Source organism: Sus scrofa, chromosome 1 (assembly GCF_000003025.6).
Source record: "Sus scrofa isolate TJ Tabasco breed Duroc chromosome 1, Sscrofa11.1, whole genome shotgun sequence".
NCBI lineage: Eukaryota > Metazoa > Chordata > Mammalia > Artiodactyla > Suidae > Sus > Sus scrofa.
Genome location: NC_010443.5, coordinates 40,108,902 through 40,132,802, shown reverse-complemented (window position 1 = coordinate 40,132,802; position 23,901 = coordinate 40,108,902). Strand labels below are relative to the sequence as shown.

The following is a 23,901-nucleotide window of genomic DNA, read 5'->3' as shown; positions in this document are numbered from 1 at the left end:
CTACAAATAAAGTTGCTGACACAAATGTGCTAAGATGCCACTCATGAACTTTTCCTCCTCGCAAAAACTAAACCATAAAAATTGTAATTTCTCCATAGCCTATATATCTGCTCTCACTTTCAAAGTTCAACTACCTTGAAGATGTTTTGTTAAGACAAAAAAAAAACCTTACCTGCATACCAACATCTCGAGTTCCCTTCTTCCATTTTTTCAACCCATGATTCATTCCATGAATGGGCAAAATCAATAAGTAAGACTAGCTGTATAAGGATGAAGCAAAAGGCACCTGCCATGCCTACATAAAACCACACTGAAAGGGGGAAAAAAAAAACCATAAATGACTGACTGGTTCACTTTTTATTCACAATCAATACACAAAAAAATAAAATTTTATACAGACGCCTTCATTTTGCTAACCAGGGTGGAGGAAAAAAGGAAAAAGCAAAACAAAGAGTTACAGTTCCAGGCAACAATTATTTCAATTCCCTAATAAAATATCAAAAATCACACAATTAAAAAAAAAATTTCTTACCAGTTGTAAAAGTTCCTTCTGGAATGAAGAAAGCCCCAATAATAATTGCAATTGCTACAGCAAATTTAAAGAACCAGAATCTAAAACAAAAATAAATTTTCATTAATAAATATTCATTCAACAAGTAATTTCATATATGACATCTTTAAGAGCTAATCCTAAAGAACAGCTAAACTGAATGCGACTAATCTTTCTGAGAACTGAAGACTATCATGTAAACTGTTTTAGGACGGTTTTGATTCATTATGATAAAATGAGGATATAGTTTCATTTCACAGGTTTATTTTACATAAACGAGTATGATAACTTATCAGTGTAAATAAGGTACACTGTACAAATGAATAACTTCTGAAAACACACAATAAACACTTTATCCAAGACTCTGTACTAATTTAAAACAATCAGCTTTTAGTACATCAGCTTCAAGGTGGCATGAGACATCATTTTTGTCCCCGTATTTTTAACAACTGTGTATCCATCTACACATAAAAGTGTCTCTCTGGTAGGTAGAGGATTCAGCAATATATGCCAAGAGTCTCAGAAGGAGTCTCACACACCTGTTTATCTGGTAATAGGCAGACAAGACCTCAATATGGGGCTACAGAACCAGCAAACCCATCCCAACTCTCCCGGCTGTGGTCGGGGAAAACCTAGAGAGTGCCAATTTGGGCACACACTGGAAGATGAGAAAGAATTTATAAAAGTTCACCCCTCCTGCTGGGAGATGCCAGTAAGCTACATGAGGGGGAAAAAATTCAATGCAAAAGAAAGGAATTTTGCCAGTGCTGCTTTTCCATAAAGGCAACACAGCAGATACCACCTGTGGAGGAAAAGGAGAGCTGTGAGTGACTCTACCCTAGCTCTGTGAGACAATTCAAGAGAAACCAGTTTCTTTCCAGCAGCACCCAGGGTACTGAGGAAGGACTCCATGACTAAGGGGAGGGAGTTGGGGAAAGAGGCAGATAAGAATATCAAAGAGAATTAAAGGAACACAGTTCCTGCTTACTGAGTTCCAGACTGAAACATTCAATCTGTCTATGAGCTTCTGGGGAACCTCAGCTGAGAATCTTTCTCCTGGTTATGAATGCACCTCAAACACTCTGAGCACTAAACCCACAACTCCCTGACTCTATGGCCAGCTCCTTGTGTGTGCTGCTCTCCTTAGTGCAGTGGCATAAGCAGATCCAGTAATGGGGGGTCCTCTGAGAAACACAGTCCATAATCTATGGGCAAGGGAGAAATGACAAACATGAGCTATAGGGGTCCCCTCCTGGAGAACAAAAATGATTTCCAGTAGCCAGCCAGATGAGTTGAAAGAACCAGAGAAAACATAAAAGCTTAACAATTCTGCCACAGAAGGAAGCAAAAGCAAGCATACGGAGTCAGAGAGAACCCCAGATAAAACAGGATCAATAAACAGTATACCCCATGTGAAGTCAACTAGTAAAGATTTCAACTGTCTGTTACTTCAAAGGTGAAAAGTAGCCATGCAAAACTACAAGGAATCTGAAGAAACCAGAAAACATTTCATCACCAAAAGATAATAATCCTGCAATAAATGAGCTCAAAGGCATGGAATCTTACAATCTAGCAAATGAAGAATTCAAAATAGCTATTTTGAGGAAACTCAACAAGCCACTAGAAAACACAGAGATAATTTAACAAAACCAGGAAAAATAATACTTGGATGAGAAATTTAGGAAAGAGACAGAAATCATAAAAAAAGCAAACATTCTGGAGCCAAAGAATTTGATGAAATGAAAAATGTAATAGAGATATGCAGAAGGATAGACTGAAAGGAAGACAGAAAAAGTGGGTAAGAATTTTGATATAACTCAATCAGGGTGAACAGAGGAAAAAAATGAAAAAGAGTTGGAAGAAAGCCTAAGTAATCAATGGAATTCAAATATTAGAATGACTGGCATTCTAGGAGAGTAACAGAAGGGAGATGGAAGCTTATTTAAAGAAATAATAGCTGACAATTTTCTAAACCTGGACATTCAAGTTCACAAAGCTAATAAGAGCACACCATCATCTCAAAGCAAAAAGACCCTTAAGATATATAATGAAACTGTCAAAAACTGAAGAAAAAGAATCCCAAAGGCAGCCAGAGAAAACAAGATAGTTATCTACAAAGTAATTTCCATTAGGCTATCAGTGGATTTCTCAGTAGAAAACCCTTACGGGCCAGGAGAGAGTAGGACAACTTTGGCATAACATACTCAAAGTGTTAAGAGGAAAATACTGCCATCCAAGATTACTCTGTCCAGTAAAGTTATCCTTCAGATACAAAGGAGAAATAAAAATATTCCCAGTCAAAATCCAAGGAATTTATTACCATGCTTTGTGAAAAATGGTAAAAGGATTTCTTCAGGTTGAAATGAAAAGACACTAATTAGTGATATGAAAATATACAAAAGCATTCAACAGACTGGTAAAAGTAAACACACAGATTTAGAAAAATCGAATTCTTTAACAGGATGGTGTGTTAATTTCCTAACTGGGGTATAAAGATTAAAAAAAGTATTAAAAGTGGCTACTATAATTGGTTAATGGATATACAATATAAAAAGAGGTAAACTGTGATAGAGATAACATAAAAAGAGGTAAAATGTGATAGATATTCAAAGAGTAAATAAGTAGAGCTTTTTTTTTTTTTAATTTTAAATTTTTTTATTTTTTTTGTCTTTTGTCTTTTTTTTTTCTTGTTGTTGTTGTTGTTGCTATTTCTTGGGCCGCTCCCGCGGCATATGGAGATTCCCAGGCTAGGGGTTGAATCGGAGCTGTAGCCACCGGCCTACGCCAGAGCCACAGCAACGCGGGATCAGAGCTGTGTCTGCAACCTACACCACAGCTCACGGCAACGCCGGATCGTTAACCCACTGAGCAAGGGCAGGGACCGAACCCGCAACCTCATGGTTCCTAGTCGGATTCGTTAACCACTGCGCCACGACGGGAACTCCCTAAGTAGAGCTTTTTATGCAACTAAAGTTCTAGCAGCTTAAAATGGACTGTTTTACTTGTTTTACACAGGCCTCATTGTACCCACAAAGCAAAAACCAAGCAAAGATTCACAGAAGATAGAGAAGCTGAGCATACTGCCAGTTTACAAAGAAAATTACAAATTTACATAGGCACTGAAGAAAAAATAAACAATGGAAATACAGAACAACCAGATGGCATTATTAAGTCCTCATACATCAATATTTATGCTAAATGTAAATGTAGTGAATTCAGCAATCTAAAGGCATGGTGGCTGGATGAATTAAAAAAAAAACCCATTGAGAACTATGTCTAGATACTCATGTCGCAACAGAAGAAAGGGTGGGGGAAAAAATTGTAACTGCAATGTATACATCTAAGGATGACCTGACCCCCTTGCTGTACAGTGGGAAAATAATAATAAAAAAAAAACCCAAAAAAAAACCAATTATATGTCTACAACACTCATTTCAGAGGCTCAAAATGAAAAGCTAGTAAAAGACATTTCATTCAAATGAGTATCAACAGAAACCAGAGGTAGCATACTTATACCAGTATTAAACAATCTATGGTTAGCTGAATCTGTGAATGCAGAACCACAGATATGGTAGAACAAAAGATCTGAGGTAACTATGTATACGGAGAGCAAACTACGAATTACACAGTTTTTCCACTGTGCAGAGGGTGAGTACCCCTAATCCCCATGGTGTGTAAGGATTGACGTATATACATGACCAACACTGGTGGAGCACCTAAAACATAAGCAAGTAGTAATAGCAGGAAGGAATGAACAATAATAACAGTGAACTTCAAAACCCCAATTTCAGCAGTAGATAAATCATCCAGACAGAAAATCAACAAGGAAACACTGGACTTAAACCATACCTAAGTACAAATGGACCTACAGATATTTATAGGACAGACATTTATTCCATCCAACAGCTGCAGAATACCTATTCTTTGCAAGTGTACATAGAATATTCTCCAGGATAGATCATGTAATAGGACAAAAGTTTTACTAAATTTAAGAACAAAATCATACCAAGTCTCTTTCCCAACCATAAGAGAGTAACTCTACAAGTCAGCAAGAGGAAAGTCGTAAAAATTTAAGAGTATGTGAAAACTAAACACTAGACTCCTGAGAAACAAAGGGTTCAAAGAGATCAAAAGGGAATCAGGAATTATCTCAAAACAAGTGAAAATGGATATTCAACACAAAACATATGGAATGCCATGAAAGCAGTTCTGAAAAGAGGCTTCTAGTGTATATAAAGAAGTTTCAAATGCAGAGAGTAAGAAAATAAAAAGATGTCACATAGACAATCTAACTTTATACATCAAGGAATGGAAAAAAGAACTAGCTAATAAGCCTAAAGATGGAAAGAAATGACAAAGATCAGAGTAAACATTAAATGAAACAGAGACCAGAACAACAGAAAGGAATAAAACTAAGAGCTGGTATTTCAAAAAGATAAAGCTGACAAACACTCAGCTTTACTAACAAAAAAAGAGGATTCAAAACCAGGAATGAAAGCGACATTACAACCGATACTACAGAAATACATAGTATCATAATAGACTGCTCTGAACAATTTATGCCAACAAACTGTATACCTAGAAGAAATGGATAAATTCTTAGAAACACACAGCCTATCAAGATTGAATTGGAAAGAAATAGAAAATCTGAAGGACCAGTAACAAGTAGAGAGATTAAATCTGTAATCAAAAATAGGAATAAATGGTTTCACTGGTGAATTCTACCAAACATTTAAAAAAGAATTAATACCAAAAGGAGAAACTGAGAAGTTATATAATAACAGTGGGGGATTTTAACACCCCACTTACATTGATGGACAGGTCATCCGGACAGAAAATCAACAAGGAAACACAGGCCTTAAATAATACCCTAGGCCATTTAGACTTAACTGGTATTTACAGAACAATCCACCCCAAAGCAGCAGAATATACATTCTTCTCAAATGCACATGGAAAATTCCTCAGAATAGATCACATCTTGGGCCACAGATCAATCCCTGGTAAATTTTAAAAAATTGAAATATTTCAAGTATTTTCAATGACCACAACGTGAGGAGACTAGAAATCGACTACAAGAAAACAAAAACATGCGTTCCTGTTGTAGCTTGGCAGTTAACGAACCCAACTAGCATCCATGAGGCCTTGGGTTCGCTCAGTGGGTTAAGGATCTGGCACTGCCGTGAGCTGTGGTGTAAATGTTGCAGATGCTGCTTTGATCCCCCATCGCTGTGGCTTTGGTGAGGGCTGGTGGCTACAGCTCTGGTTGGACCCCTAGTGCCATGAGTGCGGCCCTAAAAAGACATAAAGACCAAAAAAGAAAAACAAACAAAAAACCCACACACTTCTGGAAGCCAAATAATATGCTAATAAATAACTAATGGATCACTGAAGAAATCAAAAGACATTTAGAGACAAATGACAGTGAAGATATGACCATCCAAAACCTGTAGGACACAGAAAAGCAGTTCTGAGAGGGAAGTTTATAGCAATACAATCTTATCTCAGGAAACGAACATCAAAAAAACTTAATGTAACTTTACACCTAAAACATCCAGAAAAGGAAGAATAGACAAAGCCCCAAATTAGTAGAAAAAAAATCATAAAGATCAGAGCATAAATCAATGAAATAGAGACAAAGAAAACAGAGAAGATCAATGAAACCAAAAGTTGGTTCTTTGAAAAGGTAACAAAACTGTTAAACTTTTAGCCAGACTCAAATCAAGAAAATAAGGGAGAGAGTTCAAATCAATAAAATTAGAAATGAAAAAGAAGTTACAACTGACACCACAGAAATACAAAGCAACTACAAGCAACTATATGCCAATAAAATGGACAACCTAGAAGAACTGGACAGAATCTACAAAAGTACAACCTATAAAGAATGAACCAGGAAGAAATAGAAAATATGAATATAGCAATCACAAGGACTGAAATTGAAAATGTGATTTAAAAACTTCTGAAAAACAAAAGTCCAGTACCGGATGGTTTCATAGGCAAATCTATCAAACATTCAGAGAGGACTTTAACACCTATTCTTCTGAAACTCTTCTCCCAAATTGCAAAGAAGTATATACTCCCAAGCCCATTCTATGAGGCCACCATCATCTTGATACCAAAAAGATATGACAAAAAAATAAAATTACAGGCAATAACACTGATGAACACAGATCAAAAATCCTCAACAAAATATTAGCAAACTAAATCCAACTATATATTAAAAAGATCACAAACCATAATGGGATTTATCCCAGGGATAAATAGGCTGGCAGCTGTAGCTCCAATTTGACCCCTAGCCTGGGAACTTCCATATGCCATGAGTGTGGCCCTAAAAAGCAAGAGAAAAAAAAAAAAAAAAAAAAAAAAAGGATGGTACTGGCACAAAAGCAAAAATATAGATCCATGGAACAGGACTAAAAGCCCAGATATAACCCCAAGAACCTATGGTCAACTAATTCATGACAAAGGAGGCAAGAATATAATACAATGGAGAAAAGACAGTCACTTCAAAAAGCAGTGCTGGGAAAATTGAATAGCTACAAGTAAAAGAATGAAATCTGAACAATCTCTAAAAGCATACACAAAAACAAACTCAAAAAGGATTAAAGACCTAAACGTAAGGCCAGATACTATACAACTCCTAGAGGAAAACACAGGCACAACACTCTTTGGCACAAACTGCAACAACATCTTGTCTGACCCACCTCCTAAAATAATAATAATAAAAACAAAATAACCCAGTGGGACCCAGATAAACTCTAAAGCTTTTGCATAGCAAAGGAAACCTTAAAAAAAAAAAAAAAAAGGAAAAGATAACCCACCAAATGGGTGAAAATCTTTGCCAAGGATGCAAATGACAAGGGCCTAATCTCCAAAATACACAAACAATCCATACAACCCAACAACAACAAAAAACACAATCGAAAAATGGGTAGAAGATCTAAATAGACATTTCTCCAAAGACATATGAAAAAGACACATGATAAAATGCTTACATCAGTATAAGAGAAATGCAAATCAAAACTACAATGAGATACCATTTCAGACAAGTCAGAATGGCTATCATGAATAAATCTACAATTAACAATTGCTGAAGAAAGTGTGGAGAAAAGGGAACCTTCCTACACTGCTGGTGGGAATGTAAATCCGTACAACCACTATGGAAAACAATATGGAGGTTTCTCAGAAAACTAAATACGGAACTACCACATGGCCCAGTATAACCATTCCTGGGCAAATATTCAGACATAACATTCATTCAAGAAGATACATGCATCTGTATGTTCATAGAAGCACTATTCACAATAGCCAAGACATGGAAACACCCTAAATGTCCAATGACAGATGAATGGATTAAGAGGTCATGGTACATATCTACAATGGAATACTACTCAGCCATAAAAAGAATGAAATAATACCATTTGCAGCAACATGGATGCAACTAGAGAGTCTCACATTAAGTGAAGTCAATAAGAGAAAAAAATACCATATGATATCACTTACATGTGGAATTTAAAATATGGCACACACACACAAATATGGCACAAATGAACCTATCTAGAAGAGAAATATAGACAGAGAACAGATTTGTGATTGCTAAGGGGGTTGGTGGGAGGCAGTAGGATAGATGGGGAGTTTGGGGTTGGTAGATACAAACTATTACATTCAGAATGGATAAGCAATGACGTTCTACTATATAGCACAGGAAACTATATCCAATCTCTGGAGATAGAACATGATGGAAGATAGTATGAGAAAAAGAATTTATATATATGTAAAACTGGATCACTGCCGTACAGTAGAAATTGATACAACACTCTGGGTCAAGTATTAATGCCAGTCCTTTTCAAACTCTTCCAAAAATACTACTACTACTACTACTACTACTAAATCCAAAGAGGAAGGAACACTTCAAAACTCACTTTACCAGGTCAACATTGTCCTGATGCCAAGTCAGATAAGGACAGGACAAGAAAACTATAGACTAATTCTCCTAATATACTACAGATGCACAAATCCTCAAGAGAATGTTAGCAAACCAAATTCAATATCACATTAGCAAGATTATACACCATACCAAAGTGGGGTCCATCCTTGGGATATAAGGATGCCTCAATATAATATGATTTTTAAAAAATAAAAAATCATTTCATCAGCTCAATAGATACAGAAAAAGAATTTCACAAAATATAACATCCTTTCATGAAAAAAACGCTCAAGGTATTGGGTATATGTAAGAAACATACCTCCACATGACAAAGGCCATATGTAAAAAATCCACAGCTATTATCATGTTCAATGATATAAGTATGAAATCTTTTCCTCCAGATTAGGAACAAGACCTAATCTTGTGCCCATTCTTACCACTCTTATTAAATATAGTACTGGCTAGCTCAAGCAATAAGACAATGAAATAAAAGGCATCCAAATGGGAAAGGAAAATTTAAACTGTCATTACCTGCAGATGATATTATCTTACATATAGAAAATTCTCAAGATTAAACCAAACAACTATTAGAACTAATGAACCAATTCAGTAAAATTGCAGGATACCAAAGGCAATATAAAGAAACCAATAAAAATCACACTAACAAAATATATCTATAAAAGCAATAAAACTATCTCATTCACAATAGCATCAAAAGACATCAAAATACCGAGGAATAAATTCCAAAGTAAAAGACTTGTATGATGAAAAGTACAAGACTTTGATAAAAACTGAAGACACCTACAAATTCAAAGTATTCCACAAAAAAATTCCAATGCCATTTACAAACAAAAAAATAGAAAAAAAAATTCCTAAAATTTGTATGTAACCAAGAAAGATCCCAAAGTCTAATCACTAATGAGAAGGAAGAGCAAAGTTGTAAATATACTTACTTATTTCAAATTATACTACAAAGCCATAGTAATTAAAGCAGTACTACCATAAAAATAGACAAAGATGAATGGAACAGAATAGAGAGAACCTAGTAATAAACCCTTGCATTGTGGATCAACTAATATTTGAGAAGAAAATCAAGAAGAGTCAGTGGAGAAAGAATGGTGTCTCTTCACCAGTCTTGGGAAAGACAGCCACATACGGAAAAATGAGACTGGATGCCTTTCCTACACCACTTACAAACATTAACTTGAAATAAGAGTTAAACATTTAAGACCTGATACTAGAAAGATACTATTACTAGGAAGACAAAAATAAGGAAAAAGCTCCTTGATACTGGTTTTGCAATGAGACACCAAAAAGTACATTAGACACCAAAAAGTACATCTAAAAAAGGTAAAATAAAACAAGCGAGACTATATCAAACTAAAAAATTTCTGCACACCAAAAGGAACAATGAACAAAATGAAGACAACCTACAAAATAGGAAAAAGAAATTTCCAAACCACATGTCAAAGAAGTGGTTAATATTAAATACATATAAAAATCCCATCCAACTCAATAGTGAAAATAAATACATAAAGCAAATAATCTAAAAATGGACAGAGGAACTAAATAGATATTTTTCCAAAGAAGGCATACAAGTGGCCAACAGGCATATGAAATATGAAAAGGTGCTTGACATAATGTTAGAGGAATGCTAATCAAAATCATTATGATATATCATCACCTCATACCTCTAAAATGGCTATATCAAGACAACAGGAGTTTCCGTCATGGCACAGTCGTTAATGAATCCGACTAGGAACCAAGAGGTTGCGGGTTCTATCCCTGGTCTTGCTCAGCGGATTAGGGATCCAGCATTGCTGTGATCTGTGGTGTAGGTTGCAGATGCGGCTTGGATCTGGCATTGCTGTGGCTGTGGCTGTGGCTGGCACCTAAGTTCCGATTAGACCCCTAGCCTAGGAACCTCCATATGCTGTGGGTGTGGCCCTAGAAAAAGGCAAAAAAAAAAAAAAAAAAAAAAAGACAACAAATAATAAGTGGTGGTCAGAACGTGGTGAAATGGTACCTCTTATGCACTATTAGTGGGAATGTACAATAGTTCAGTCACTATGGAAAACAGTATGAAGGTTCCTCAAAATATTAAAAACGTAACAAACATACACTCCATCACCCCCACTCCTAGGTATATACTTAAAGAAAATGAACAACTTTTCAGAGTACTGAAAAGATATTTGCATACCCATGTTACATCAGAATTATTCACAACTGACAAGACATAAAAACAACCTAAGTGTCTGTCAACAGATGAATAAAGAAACTGTAGTATATATACTCAATGGAATATTATTTGGCCATGAGAAAGAAGGATATCCTGTCATCTGCAAAAAAAATAAGATGGTGGAAATCGTTAATGTGAAACAGAACAAAGAAAAAAGAATGAAAAGAAATGAGGACAGTCTAAGAGAACTCTGGGACAACTTTTAAAGGCACCAACATTCACATTATATGGGTGCCAGAAGAAGAGAGGGATAAAGGGCTGGAGAAAATAGAGGAAGAGGTAACAGCCAAAAACTTCCCAAACACAGGAAAGGAAATCACTCAAATACTGTCAGCAGAACAAATACCATATAGAACAATCCCAAGGATAAACACCTCAAGACACATAGTAATCAAATGATCGAAATTAAAGACAATGAGAAAATATTGAAAATAGCTAGAGAAAAGTAAAAAGTAACATACATGAGAAGCCAAATAAGGTTGTCCGCTGATTTTTCAGCAGAAACCCTGCAGGCCAAATGGTAGTGGCACCTAAGTGATGAAAGAAAAAATTTCCAACCAAGAACACTACCCTAGAGGGCTCTCACTTAGATTTGAAGGTGAAATCAAAGCTGTCAGAAAAGCAAAAGCTAAGAGAATTCGGCACCACTAAATCAGTTTTACAACAAATATTGAAGGAACTTCTCTAGGTGAAAAAGGCCACAACTAGTAACAAAAATACTACAAATGACAAGGCAAACAAATAGCAAAAATAAGAAATCACGCACAAATATGATACCGAAACCAGCCGTCAGAGAAGAGGAGGGTACAAATTCAGGATAGTGGAGATGCATTTACAAGTATGAGACCAGCAACTTAAAACAATCTTGTGTATTTATATATAGACTCCTGTATCAAAACCTCATGATAACCACAAACCAAAAACCTACAACACGTACACATATGAGTAAGAAAAAGCAATCTAAACATAACACTAAATATAGTCATCAAGCCACAAAAACAGGGAACAAGGGAAGAAAAAAAGACAAAAATCCAAAATGATTACTAAAATGGCAATAAGAACACATACATCAATAATTACTTTAAATGTAAATGGACTAAATGCATCAACTGAAAGACATAGACTGGCTGAATGGATACAAAAACAAGACCTATATATATGCTGTCTACAAGAGCTCTACCTCAGCTCTAGAGGCTCATACAAATTGAAGGTGAGAGAATGGAAGAAGGTATTCCAGGGAAACAGAAATCAAAAGAAAGCCTGAGTAGCAATACTCATATGAGACAAAGTAGATTTTAAAACAAAGATGGTTACAAGAGACAAAGGACATAATGTTCAAAGGATCCAAGAATATATTACAACTGTAAATTGATATGCACTCAACATATAAGGATACTCATTTTTTTTTAATTTATGGGGGGAAAGAAACAGCAATAAAATTTAAAACATTCAAAACTGAGTGTCAGAAGTAGTACTCTATATTAATGGAAACTGATAAAAGAGACCCTGAAGTTTCTAGGTTGTCCAGTATAACCCTTCAGAAAATCAATCACCTTTCTTCAAAGGAATAAAGTTTTTCATTTTGGCTGCACTAAAATTTAAAGAACTAAGTTCAGTTTTATGTCATGAGTCTTGCCTAAGAAAAGCTAAAAGGAGGAGGAATGAGCACCTTATTATTATTCACAAAATGTGATAAATCTTTTTAGGATGAAAGTATAGCTGACTCCTGAACAATACTGGGTGGGGTTAGGGGCACTAACTCTCTATGCAGTTGAAAATCCACTTATAACTTATAGTCAGCCCTCTGTATCTGAGGTTCCTCATCCATGAATTCAATCAACCAACAGATCATGGATTATGTAGTACCATAGTATTTACTGTTGAAAGAAATATGTTTTTAAGTGGACCTGCACAATCCAAACCCATGTTGTTCACAAGGGTCAAATTTATTAAACATTATGCATTAGAGATTATACCGATAAATGATTCAAGGCTACTATTTAATAGTTTTATTTCCAAATTCTGACACATTCTCTATTAGAGACAACAGGATGCTCTTACCATTTCATTCATGAACAAAATAATTCTGCAGATTGTTCATGTTTACTTTAAACTTTTAGACAGACTCAAAATTACTGAGAAGAGGCTATCAAGACTTTATATTGAAGTTTATTCAAAAACCTACCCATTATGCACTGCAGCTCTAGGATCACTGCTGCTCTTTACTTTGATCATCAGTAGAGACAGGAGAAGATGAAACATTGCCAATCCAAAGCACAAACGGTATACAGCTTTATAGCCAACCAGAATATTACAAGGGACCACTCCTTTCTCATTCTCACAAAATCCAGGAATCTGAAAAACAAAAACAAACATTTGTGATCTAGGATTTTTTTCAAGTAAAAATGAAAATTCCTGTGTAATTGAACAGTTTAAGGTTTAGAAAATTGAAGTTCGTTTTACAGTTTACACTGAAAACGTAATCAAGGCTAGAACATTTTCATAGGACAAATTTAACTTTTTTTTTCACTTTATGTGAGTACTGGATAAACTACAAATAAATGCCAATCCTAAAGTGGATGTTTGACTTGGAGACTTATTCTAAGTTTTTTAAAACTTGCATACCACTGTGATATACTGAATCACATGTCTAAAAGAAAAAAAATCAAAGTTTAAAGAATTACAGAGTAAATAATTAAATCAGTTTCTAAATACTAAAGAGAACAATGATGGCTTTTCAAAGCCAACACTATTTAAAGTCATTCTGCATTTTGGGCACTTATTCTAAAAGCATTATTTCTGATAATGGATGGATCTGGATTAACAGCATAATGGCTGGTGTATTTTGAATTTAAAATCTTGAAAAAGACTGATTATGGTTTCAGAAAACCATACTGGAATCAGAGTAAAAGAAAGTATTTAAAAATATTTTTAGGTAAAATAAATGAGGAGATTCACTATTCACATGTATCAGAGTATATCACTGCCTCTAGGAAATATTAAAGCAAACCAATATGCTACAAATGGTAACATGTACCTTTAAAACCAAGAACCTAATATCATACTCAAGCTAATGGAATTGTTACTTCTTTTGCTAGTTTCTATGCAGTCTGTAAACTCTTTCCTGGTCTCACTTCAATCCTACCTTCCCAACCCAGTTTAACATTATGGCAATATGTACTTATCCATACTTGTAACATGTATTCACTAACACCCTTAATTATCCAATGCCCTTAAATGACAGCAGCACATTACCTGGCCAACTTCCATCATCAAATTTCAATTCAATCACCTGTATTAGGTAAAGCTGCCACAGTATCAACCTCCAAATACAGTGGCTTAAGAAGGCTACATTTCTTGCTCATGTGCATAAACATAGTTGACTCTAAATAGTCAACTAAAGAATGCAGGCTGTGAGAGAAGCCACCATCTCAAACGATGTACAGGTTGTGACAGAGGGGAAAAAAAAAAAGAAAAAAAAAAGAACCTACAGCAGCAAGTAGAGGTCAACGTGTATCACTTATAACTCACTGACCAGTACTGGAGACATGGTCTTATGGTCTTACATATCACAAGTATTCTAAGAAATGCAAGTCTCTATGACCTGCAGAAAGCAGAGGCAGAAATATTTGGGGATTAGAAACATTTGTCAACTAAACCACTCATACCAGCAGTCAACTGGATCCATGACAAAACCATATGAACACCTTTTGGCACATCTTTTGCTTATACCCAGGACTTGAATAACATCAACTGAACATCTACATTGGCCATGTAAAATGTGAATTTCACAACTGTAATAAGCTAATTTCTGAAATTTACACCATTTTTCCTCATGCCAAAGCCAACCCCAAGCAGACATTTATAACTTAAAATGGAGGTCATCTGACATAAATACTCTGTCAACCTCAAATATTTTATTGTTATTCATCTTTCTTGGAGGAAAGCTAACTTCTATAAGCCTTCTTTTGATCACATTCTTCCTCATGGTTAGATCCCTTACAACTACCCTCAGTATTCAAATGATTAAATCTTCCTATCCTAAAAGACCCTTTCTTTTAACAGCCTCCCTTTCATTAAGAAAATCCTCAAATAAGCAGTTTATACCCATTTGTTACATTTTCTGATAGCTAGCTAGCTAACTTCCTCCCACTTTTTCTAGCTCCAGCACTCTAAAAATACTGCGTTTTCAAGACACGAGGCACATACTGGTTGTCAAATCTAGAGGCTATTCACACTCTTTCACCTCCCCCCCCGCTACCCCAAAGACATTATAACACCCTACTCCTAAGGCCTACAAAACAAGTATTTGGTTCTTTTTTTTCCCTACAGTTCCTTCAGAGGTTCCCTTTTCTCCACCAACCCCCTTAGGAGCTTTTGTCAAAGTTCTAGCTCCGCTCACTCCAATAGTCTTCTTCAGCATATGCTATCATAGTTTGAATTTCATCTCTATCCCTGATTTGAGTTACACATCCATATTTTCTACTTCCTGCTCAATACACTGCAGAACTCCTAAGCCAATGTATTAGAAACTTTATTTTCCCCATCTCCTTTCACAAACTGACTCCTAGAAAAAAAAATTTTTTTCCCTCCAAAATAAAACACCCTAAAAAAAAAAATCCTAAGTTTACACCAAGTTTCCTCTCAGTTACCCATATCAGAACCTTGTTCTACCACTGTCAATGTTGAAATCCAGATTCAGTCAATTCTACATTCAGAGAATCTATTGCAGGCCCTCTATGCACTTCATGATTATACCATTCCAACAGCCTCCACACTTTAACTGCTTGCCTTCTGTCTTAATTATCAGATAAATCTTCCTAAAGCATACTCAAAAAGGTTTTATTCCCATTCTGTTTTTCAATCTCTGCATATCAAAAGTTATACTCATTCTTACAATGTCCATTTTTCCATGAGATCCACAGTGATTCTGATATTTCCCTGGTTAGAATTATTTATTTCCTCTTAGTATCACAGAGTTTAATAAACTGCTTTTATTGTTCGTCTTTTCTAAAGGATTATGAGCTACTAAAATTGGAATTAACTGTTATTTTACTTTATACAGCATCCTGTTTACAATACACAACAAGCAGTCTTGTGTGTGTATATATATACACACACACATATACACACACACACACTAAGGTTCAGTTAATCTTTTTTTTTTTTTCTTAAAGACTAACCTTATTCAGTTGTTCTTCCATTCCTGGTATCAACATTACACAAGCTACACACACTCCAACAAGCAAAAAAAGGGCATAGATCAACCTAGTTACAGTGGAGTTGTTTCCACTTGGACAGCATCGGCACAGCAAACACGGGGCACTGCCACACAAACACGGTATCTGGAGAAAAGAACATTAAAAGTCAGTATGGTTTAAAATGATACAGTGAAAAATTTACACTCTATCTACTCAAAAAAGAAAGGACTGAAGAAGTTAATTAGCAAGATATTTGGGTCACATATATTCTCTATAAACATGAAACTTAGTGACTTTTGCGTAAAGATGGAGCAAAATAAAACAAAAATTGCTTGCCCTTTATATCAGACAAAATGAATACTCAGTTAAATACTTAGTTCATCCAAAAAAAAAAAAAAAAATCAGCAGCAGCAACTAAAGTTTAGCTGAAAAAAGAAATGGAATATTCATAATTAGCTGATCTCAACTCCTGTTTTTTAACCCCCAGAAATCATGCTAATGAATTCATACAAGTCTGAGATTTCTCAGATACCCCAGTGGAGGAAATAAGTGAATTCACATTCTTGTCTTTGCCCTCTTCCGACTTGGGGTGGTGTTAGCACTAAAAATTTCTATTAGAATTGGGCAAAATAGAGTAAGTGAACAACTGGCCTAGCTAGCTAGCATTCTCTAACAGACCTCCACATTAACCAGCAGTATATTCTAGGAGAAAAAGACAGCTCCTTAAGCAGGAGAGGTTAAAAGTATTTAACAATATCTCCAAAATGCAAATTGAAAGTATTCTCATAAGAACTGAATATAATCTAGGCTGAGTTCCACATACCATCAGACACCACAGGAAAGAAGTATTGTAGAAGACAAACATACCGTAGCAATTCTACCCTAGGTAGAATCAGGGCCACTTATACTAAATTTCACTAAGATAAAAATAAATGTCATGGCAACAATAAAACATACTTTAGCAAAACATACAAATAAATGAATACCCCTCTTAGAGGGGGAAAAAAAGGCATTTGAAAAATCCTATCTGAAATAAAACAATCAGTAAGAAAAGGAAATTCCCTATAATTGGCTCACTTGAAGCAAAAAGGAGAGCACAAAAATGAAATAGGAAAAGAACAAGATGAAAAGGACGATTGCAGGGCTCTGAAGAAATGAGGAGAAAAACAAGTTTAAAACACTAAAGATTAACTATCATGAAACAAAAGGGAAAATGCTGAAAACAAAATTACTGATGGATAAGTAAAGCTTGGGATAAGTACCACACTTTCAGGCCAAGACAGAGTAATAGTGACCAGACTTATCCTACTTCCATGGGAAAAAACGAAAAAATGTTTTTTCAGACAATTAACAGCCATTGTATGATACTAATTTCTGAGAGATGAAACAACATTAGTGCTATGATTGGCCCAATTTTTCTGCCTGGTTTCCAGTGCAGGGAGGGGAATTTAGACAGAAGGGAGTAGTCTATCGACTTGAGGAGGCAGAGCTGAGACAGAAGTGAGAACTCAGCAAAGTGAAAGCAACTACAGTTTATAGGGCAGAAACAAGGAGGAGAAAGTTACATAGAGTGAGATCTGCAAAGGCTTCAACTTGTGTCTTTAGCAGGATATTGATCAGTACATGCAATTGATTAAATTACTCTGTGTATGGGGAGGGTGGGGGGGAGAGTGTGTGTGTGCAGGGGGAGGAACAGAGGTGGGGTTGGTATTACTAGGCAGAGCGGAAAAACTTTATAATCATGAGGCCCTAGTAATTATAGGGCTATTATGATACAGTATGGGGGAGGGTAAATCAGTCATAAGGCTAAGGGCCACTCCAGTCTCAAAGACTAAAAGCAAACATTGAAAAGATCAAATTCTCTTCAAATAACTCACCTATGTCTAAGAAAGGGCCCAAGGATATTTTTTAAAAGTACAAGATATCTAGCACCAATCAAGGTAACATTTACAACATCTGACAATAAATTGTTGGGCATGCCAAGAAGCTATAATAAAGTCAATAAATCAAAACCAACCTGGAAATTAGGCAGATGACTGAATTCAATTATAAATAACAACACTCTAATGTTGCTGTAACTATACTTTGCTCAAGTAGAGAAAAATACAGTATATTGAGGAAAGATGTGAAAGATAATTTAAAAGCTCTATATTAAACTTCCAGAGATGAAAAATAAGATGCCTGAAAAGTGTTTGATAAGACGCTGCAGAAAAGACCAATGAAACTGAAGATACAGCAAAAGAAATGATGCAAAATGAAAAAGATATAAAGACTAGAACAAAAATAACAGGATTAGTGTTGTGAGAAAACTTCAAACAGCCTAATACACATGAAATTGGGGCTCCTGAAGGAAAGAAGAGACAGGAGAGCCTTTTGAGGAAATAATTGCAAAATGTTCCTAAATTAACGAAAACCATAAACTCGCAGACCCAACAAACTCAAAAGCCCATGCAAAATAAACATAATGGAAATGCATGCCAAGTCACATCATAATCAAACTGTTTAAAAACAATGATAAACAGAAAAATGTTAAAAGGAGGCGGAAAAATAAAGGAATATTACATAAAGAAGCAAAAATAAAGATCTTAGACTTCTAGTAAAAAAACTTTGCAAGCCAAAAGTCAGTACTGAATGAAAATAATTGTAAACATGGAAGTTTATAGTCAGAAAAAAATATCCTTCAGAGTTCCTGCTGTGGCACAGTAGGTTAAAGATCCAGCATTGCTGCAGCTGTGGTGTAGGTCACAGAGGCAGCTCAGATTTGATCCCTGGCCCAGTTACTTCCATAGGTAGTGGGTGTGGCCAAACAACAAAAACACCAAAAAAAAAACCAAGGGAAAATGAGGACATTTTTAGGCATAGAGAAAAGAATCCAAAGCTAACCAACTTAAACTGTCAGAAATGTTGAAGGAAAGCTTTCAAGCAGAAGGAAGGTTACACTAGATAGACATGTGGATCTACACAAAAGAAACGAACAAAGGAAATGATAAGTATGTATTTATTTTCCTTATATAAAAAAGGTTACTTTAAAAGATAATTATCTTTTTAAAACAAAAATAACAGCAATGTATTCTGAGTAGTTATAACAAAGATGGGGTGTTCCGTCATGACTCAGTAGTTAACAAATCCAACTAGGAACCATGAGGTTGAGGGTTCAATCCCTGGCCTTGCTCAGTGGGTTAAGGATCTGGCGTTGCTGTGAACTGTGGTGTAGGTCGCAGACACGGCTCGGATCTGGCATTGCTGTGGCTGTGGTGTAGGCCAGCAGCTACAGCTCCGATTAGACCTCCAAGCCTGGGAACCTCCACATGGCCCCAGAAAAGACAAAACAAACAAAAAACAAAGATGGAAGTAAAATGTGTGACAATTACAATTAAGCTGGAAGAGGAGACATTCAACCATACTACCCTAAGGTTCCTAAATTAGAAATAAAGTAGAGGAGTTCCTGTCGTGGTGCAGTGGTTAACGAATCCGACTAGGAACCACGAGGTTGCGGGTTCGGTCCCTGCCCTTGCTCAGTGGGTTAACGATCCGGCGTTGCCGTGAGCTGTGGTGTAGGTTGCAGACGCGGCTCGGATCCCGCGTTGCTGTGGCTCTGGCGTAGGCTGGCAGCTACAGCTCCGATTGGACCCCTAGCCTGGGAATCTCCATATGCCACGGGAGTGGCCCAAAAGAAACAGCAAAAAGACAAAAAAAAAAAAAAAAAAGAAATAAAGTAGATATGACACAAGTGTGGATAGTAGTAAGTTAAAGAAAAACACTATAAACCCTAAAGTGACCTCTAAAAAACCAAAACAAAGAAATACAGCTAGTAAGCCAAAAGATATAAAACAATACTAAGAAATGGCTAATTAATCCAAAACAAGGCAAAAACTAGGGAAAAGGGACAACGAATAGGTAGGACAAGCAGGAAACAGATGGTTGATTTAAGCCCAAACATAATCAATAATTACGGTAAGTATAAGAGGACTAAATACTCCCAATTAAAAGGCAGAGATTTTCAGACTGAATAAAAGATTAAGATTTAACTATCATTTCTGCAAGAAACCCACTTAAACAAAGACACAATTGGTTAAAAAAAAAAAAAAAGACAAGGGGACATACAAGGAGATATGGAATATTCAGAGGAGACATATTTCTGCATCTAAGAGAATTTCAAATGCATCAAGGAAAAATTAATGAAACTGAAAAGAGCAACAAACAAATCCACATTTGTGTTTTCATTAACTGAAATAGAACAACAAAAATCAACAAATATATAGATACTTGAACAACATTATCGATCAATTGTACCTGACATTTAGGGAACACTATCTAACCAAAGCAGAGTAAATTGTTTTCAAAAACACAGAGAACAATTAACTAAAGCAGACCATGTTCTGGGTCATAAAGTAAATCTCGATAAATATAAAATAATTCAAGTCATACATGTATTCTTGGCCTACAACAGAATTAAACTCTGATTAGTAACAGAAAGATATCTCTGGAAACTAAAATAATTAACATAGTCTAATTAACCCACAGACAAGATATCAAAAAGGAAATTAGAACCAAAAAAAAAAAAAAATCACATTTTTGGAATTTACCTAATGCAATGTTTAAAGGAAACCTGTATAATCATTAAGTGGCAATACTAGATCAAATATAAACATATGGGCAATTTTATTCAGTAATTCAACAGCTTAGAAAAAATGGACAAACTCCATGAAAAATCCAAACTACTAAAAATCATTCAATGAGAAATATGTAAGATGAACAGCCCTGTATCTATTAAAGAAATTTGTAGTTAAAAACCTTCCCAGGCATAGATGGCTTTGCTAGTGAATTCTATTAAACATTTAAAGAAAAAGTCACACCAACTCTACAAATTCTTCTGGAAAACTGAAGAGGCAAAACACTGATACTAAATCCAAAGACATCATAAGAAAACAACAGACCAACACTCTCTACGAACATTAAAAAAAAAGAAAAAAAGAAGAAAGACTTTAACACCTTGTCAAGTATGAATCAACAATGTAAGAAGTATTTAAAGATTTCCAGTTTCCATTTCCACAAGTAGAGAGCACAGAAACCACTACTCCATCCCAAAAAGACTAAAAAAGTCAACAACTCTTCTAGGATTCATGAGCTAGGTGAGAACACAGGGTTAAGTCATTGTCCCAAGACTGAAGAGACAGACAGGTAAATGAATACAGGGAGTCAAGGCTTACTAGAGCAGAACGCCCACAAGCAGAAATCAACCTGGGAACCAGTGTGAAGGTAGGATAATCTGAACTACAAGTGAAGAATTGCTGGAGACTCACTGTGGACAAGTGTTAGAGTTAAAAACTAAAGGAAAACCCAATTATAGAAAGGCCCCCATAATTCTGTGAACCTTCCCCCTAGGAGTTCAACCAGATTCTCACAGTAAAAATGAGAGAAAAATTCCCTCATGCTTCTTGCACCAAAGGGGAAAAGGAACCATTTTATTATTATCATTATTTTTTTATGGAAACACCCCTGGCATATGGAAGTTCCTGGTTCAGGGACTGAATCTGAGCCACAGCTGTGACCTACACTGCTGGTCAGGTTCTTAACCCACAGCACTACTGAGGGAGCTCCCATTTTAAAATATACTAGAGCATTCCGTTGTTAACACCTGACTTCAGGAGAAACTAGTTAAATAAAGCCTAACTTGCTGGGGTATTAGGAGGATAAATAACCGAAGAGAAGAGAAATACTCAAATCCAACCTATTCTAGCCATTCTCTCCCACCTAAGCAAGGAGGAAAAAACTGAGAAACCATTGTGAAGTTCACAGTCCAGAGGCACAGGCTTATTAAAAGACTGAGACCTAATCAGAGAATGATGGAATGTTTCTCCTTCCCCCACATCTCACCATGACATGATTAAAAGTCTCTTTATAGCAATTCCTTTTAACCTGCTACATAATGTCTGGCTATCGAGAAAAAAATTACATGGCATAACAGAAGGCAAAAAATACAATCTGAAGAGACAGAACAGGCATCAAAACCAGACATGACAAAGATGTTGAACTTATTAAAAATATAAAACAATATGTTAAGGGTTCTAATAGATAAATTGCCAGCATGCACGAAACAGAGATGGAAATTCTAAGAAAGAACTCCCTCTCAAAAATGCCAAAAAAAACCCACCGTCACAGAAATGAAGAATGCTAACATGGCTGAGGAAATAATTTCTGAGCTTGAGGCTATCTCAACAGAAATTTCCCAAACTGAAAAGCCAAGAAAATAAAGACTGATATTCTTTTTTTTTTTTTTTTTTTTTTTGTCTTTTGTCTTTTTGTTGTTGTTGTTGTTGCTATTTCTTGGGCTGCTCCCGCGGCATATGGAGGTTCCCAGGCTAGGGGTCCAATCGGAGCTGTAGCCACCGGCCTACACCAGAGCCACAGCAACTCGGGATCCGAGCCACGTCTGCAGTCTACACCACAGCTCACGGCAACGCCGGATCGTTAACCCACTGAGCAAGGGCAGGGACCGAACCCGCAACCTCATGGTTCCTAGTCGGATTCGTTAACCACTGCGCCACGACGGGAACTCCCAAAGACTGATATTCTGTTCAACAAAACATCCAAGAACTGTGAGACAACAAAAGGCATAATAAATGGAAATACCAGAATGAGAAGAGAGAAAGGAACAGAAGAAATATCTGGAAAAAAAAAAAGGCAGAATTTTTTCAAGTTAACATAAACAAAACAAAATTTACAGAGGGGAAAACCCCTAAACCTAGGTATGTTACTTTCAAACTACAGAAAATCAAAAAGAAGAAAAAATTCTGAAACAAGCCAGCCTTACCTATAGAAAAACAAAGAATTACATCCAAGTTCTTCTTAGACACCATGCAAGCAACAGTGAAGTGAAATATTTTAAAATGTTGAGAAAAAAAAGCCCACCAACCTAGAGTTCTGTACTCTGGATATTATCCTTCAAAAGTGAGGGAGAAATTCTTTCTCAAACAAAAATTAATGGAATTTCTTGCCAAACTATAGACCTGTCTTGCAAGAAATGTTCAAACCTCTTCAGCAGCGAGGAAAAATAATACAGATCAGAAACTCTAATCTACATAAAAGGGAAAGAACATAGAATAAGTGAAAGTAAAATAAAAATGTTGAACATAAGCATGCTTAAAATAAGACAATGATGTATTTAATTACATATGCACATATGCTATCCTTATAAATATACTTGTGTATGTATACATATATATACACATATACATAAGTATGTATATAAAATGAATGACTAATGCAGAAGAGACAGGAGGGAGAAATTAGGATTTTTTTGTTATTACAAGGTACATATGCTATTCATAAAGTGGTACAGCATTGTACTTAAGTGTATAGTGTAGTGGTATACTGTTAATTGAAAGCAGATTAGTTTTAGACATATAATGCAAATTCTAGGGTGTTATAGATTGAAATTCATATGCTGAAAATCTACTGCACAAGATGATGATGTTAGGGTGTAGGGCCTTTGCGAAGCATTAGGTCAAAAGAGCAGAGCTCTCGTGAATAAGATTAGTGCTCTTATAAAGTAGGCCCTAGAGAGCGCCTCACTCCTACCATGTGAAGACACAGTGAGAAGCTGGCAGTCTGCAACCTCAAAGTGGGCCTTCACCAGACACAGAAGATAACCATGCAGGCACCCTAATCTCAGACTACCTGCCTCTAGAACTGTAACAAATGTCCACTGTTTACATGCCATGACTACGTAAACAGCACCCCAAATGGACTAATAGAGCAACAACTTAAAAATAAACAAAATTTTAAAAAATGTAAAAAAAAAAGCTCAACTGATATGCTAAGAAAGGAGGGAAAACTGGAATCATATACAATGCTCAATTTAAAACCACACACACAAACAGGAAGAACAGGGGCAACAATAACAACAAAAACAACAGTAACAAATACGGTAAATAATAATCCAAATCTACCAACAATCACTTTGAAGATTGTATCTAATGATCTA

General features: G+C 35.8%; 1 protein-coding gene across 1 annotated transcript in view; it reads right to left on the bottom strand.

Annotated features, from left to right (window-relative positions):
- SERINC1 (serine incorporator 1) overlaps positions 1 to 23,901 on the bottom strand; it is a 42,230-nt gene that overhangs the window by 8,750 nt on the left and 9,579 nt on the right. Inside the window, exons 2-5 of the mRNA XM_013992615.2 lie at positions 15,897 to 16,058; positions 12,899 to 13,068; positions 533 to 612; positions 173 to 310 (exon numbers count right to left, since the gene is read on the bottom strand). Coding sequence (XP_013848069.2) covers positions 173 to 310; positions 533 to 612; positions 12,899 to 13,068; positions 15,897 to 16,058 — 550 coding nt within the window. The remainder of the gene's footprint in view (positions 1 to 172; positions 311 to 532; positions 613 to 12,898; positions 13,069 to 15,896; positions 16,059 to 23,901) is intronic.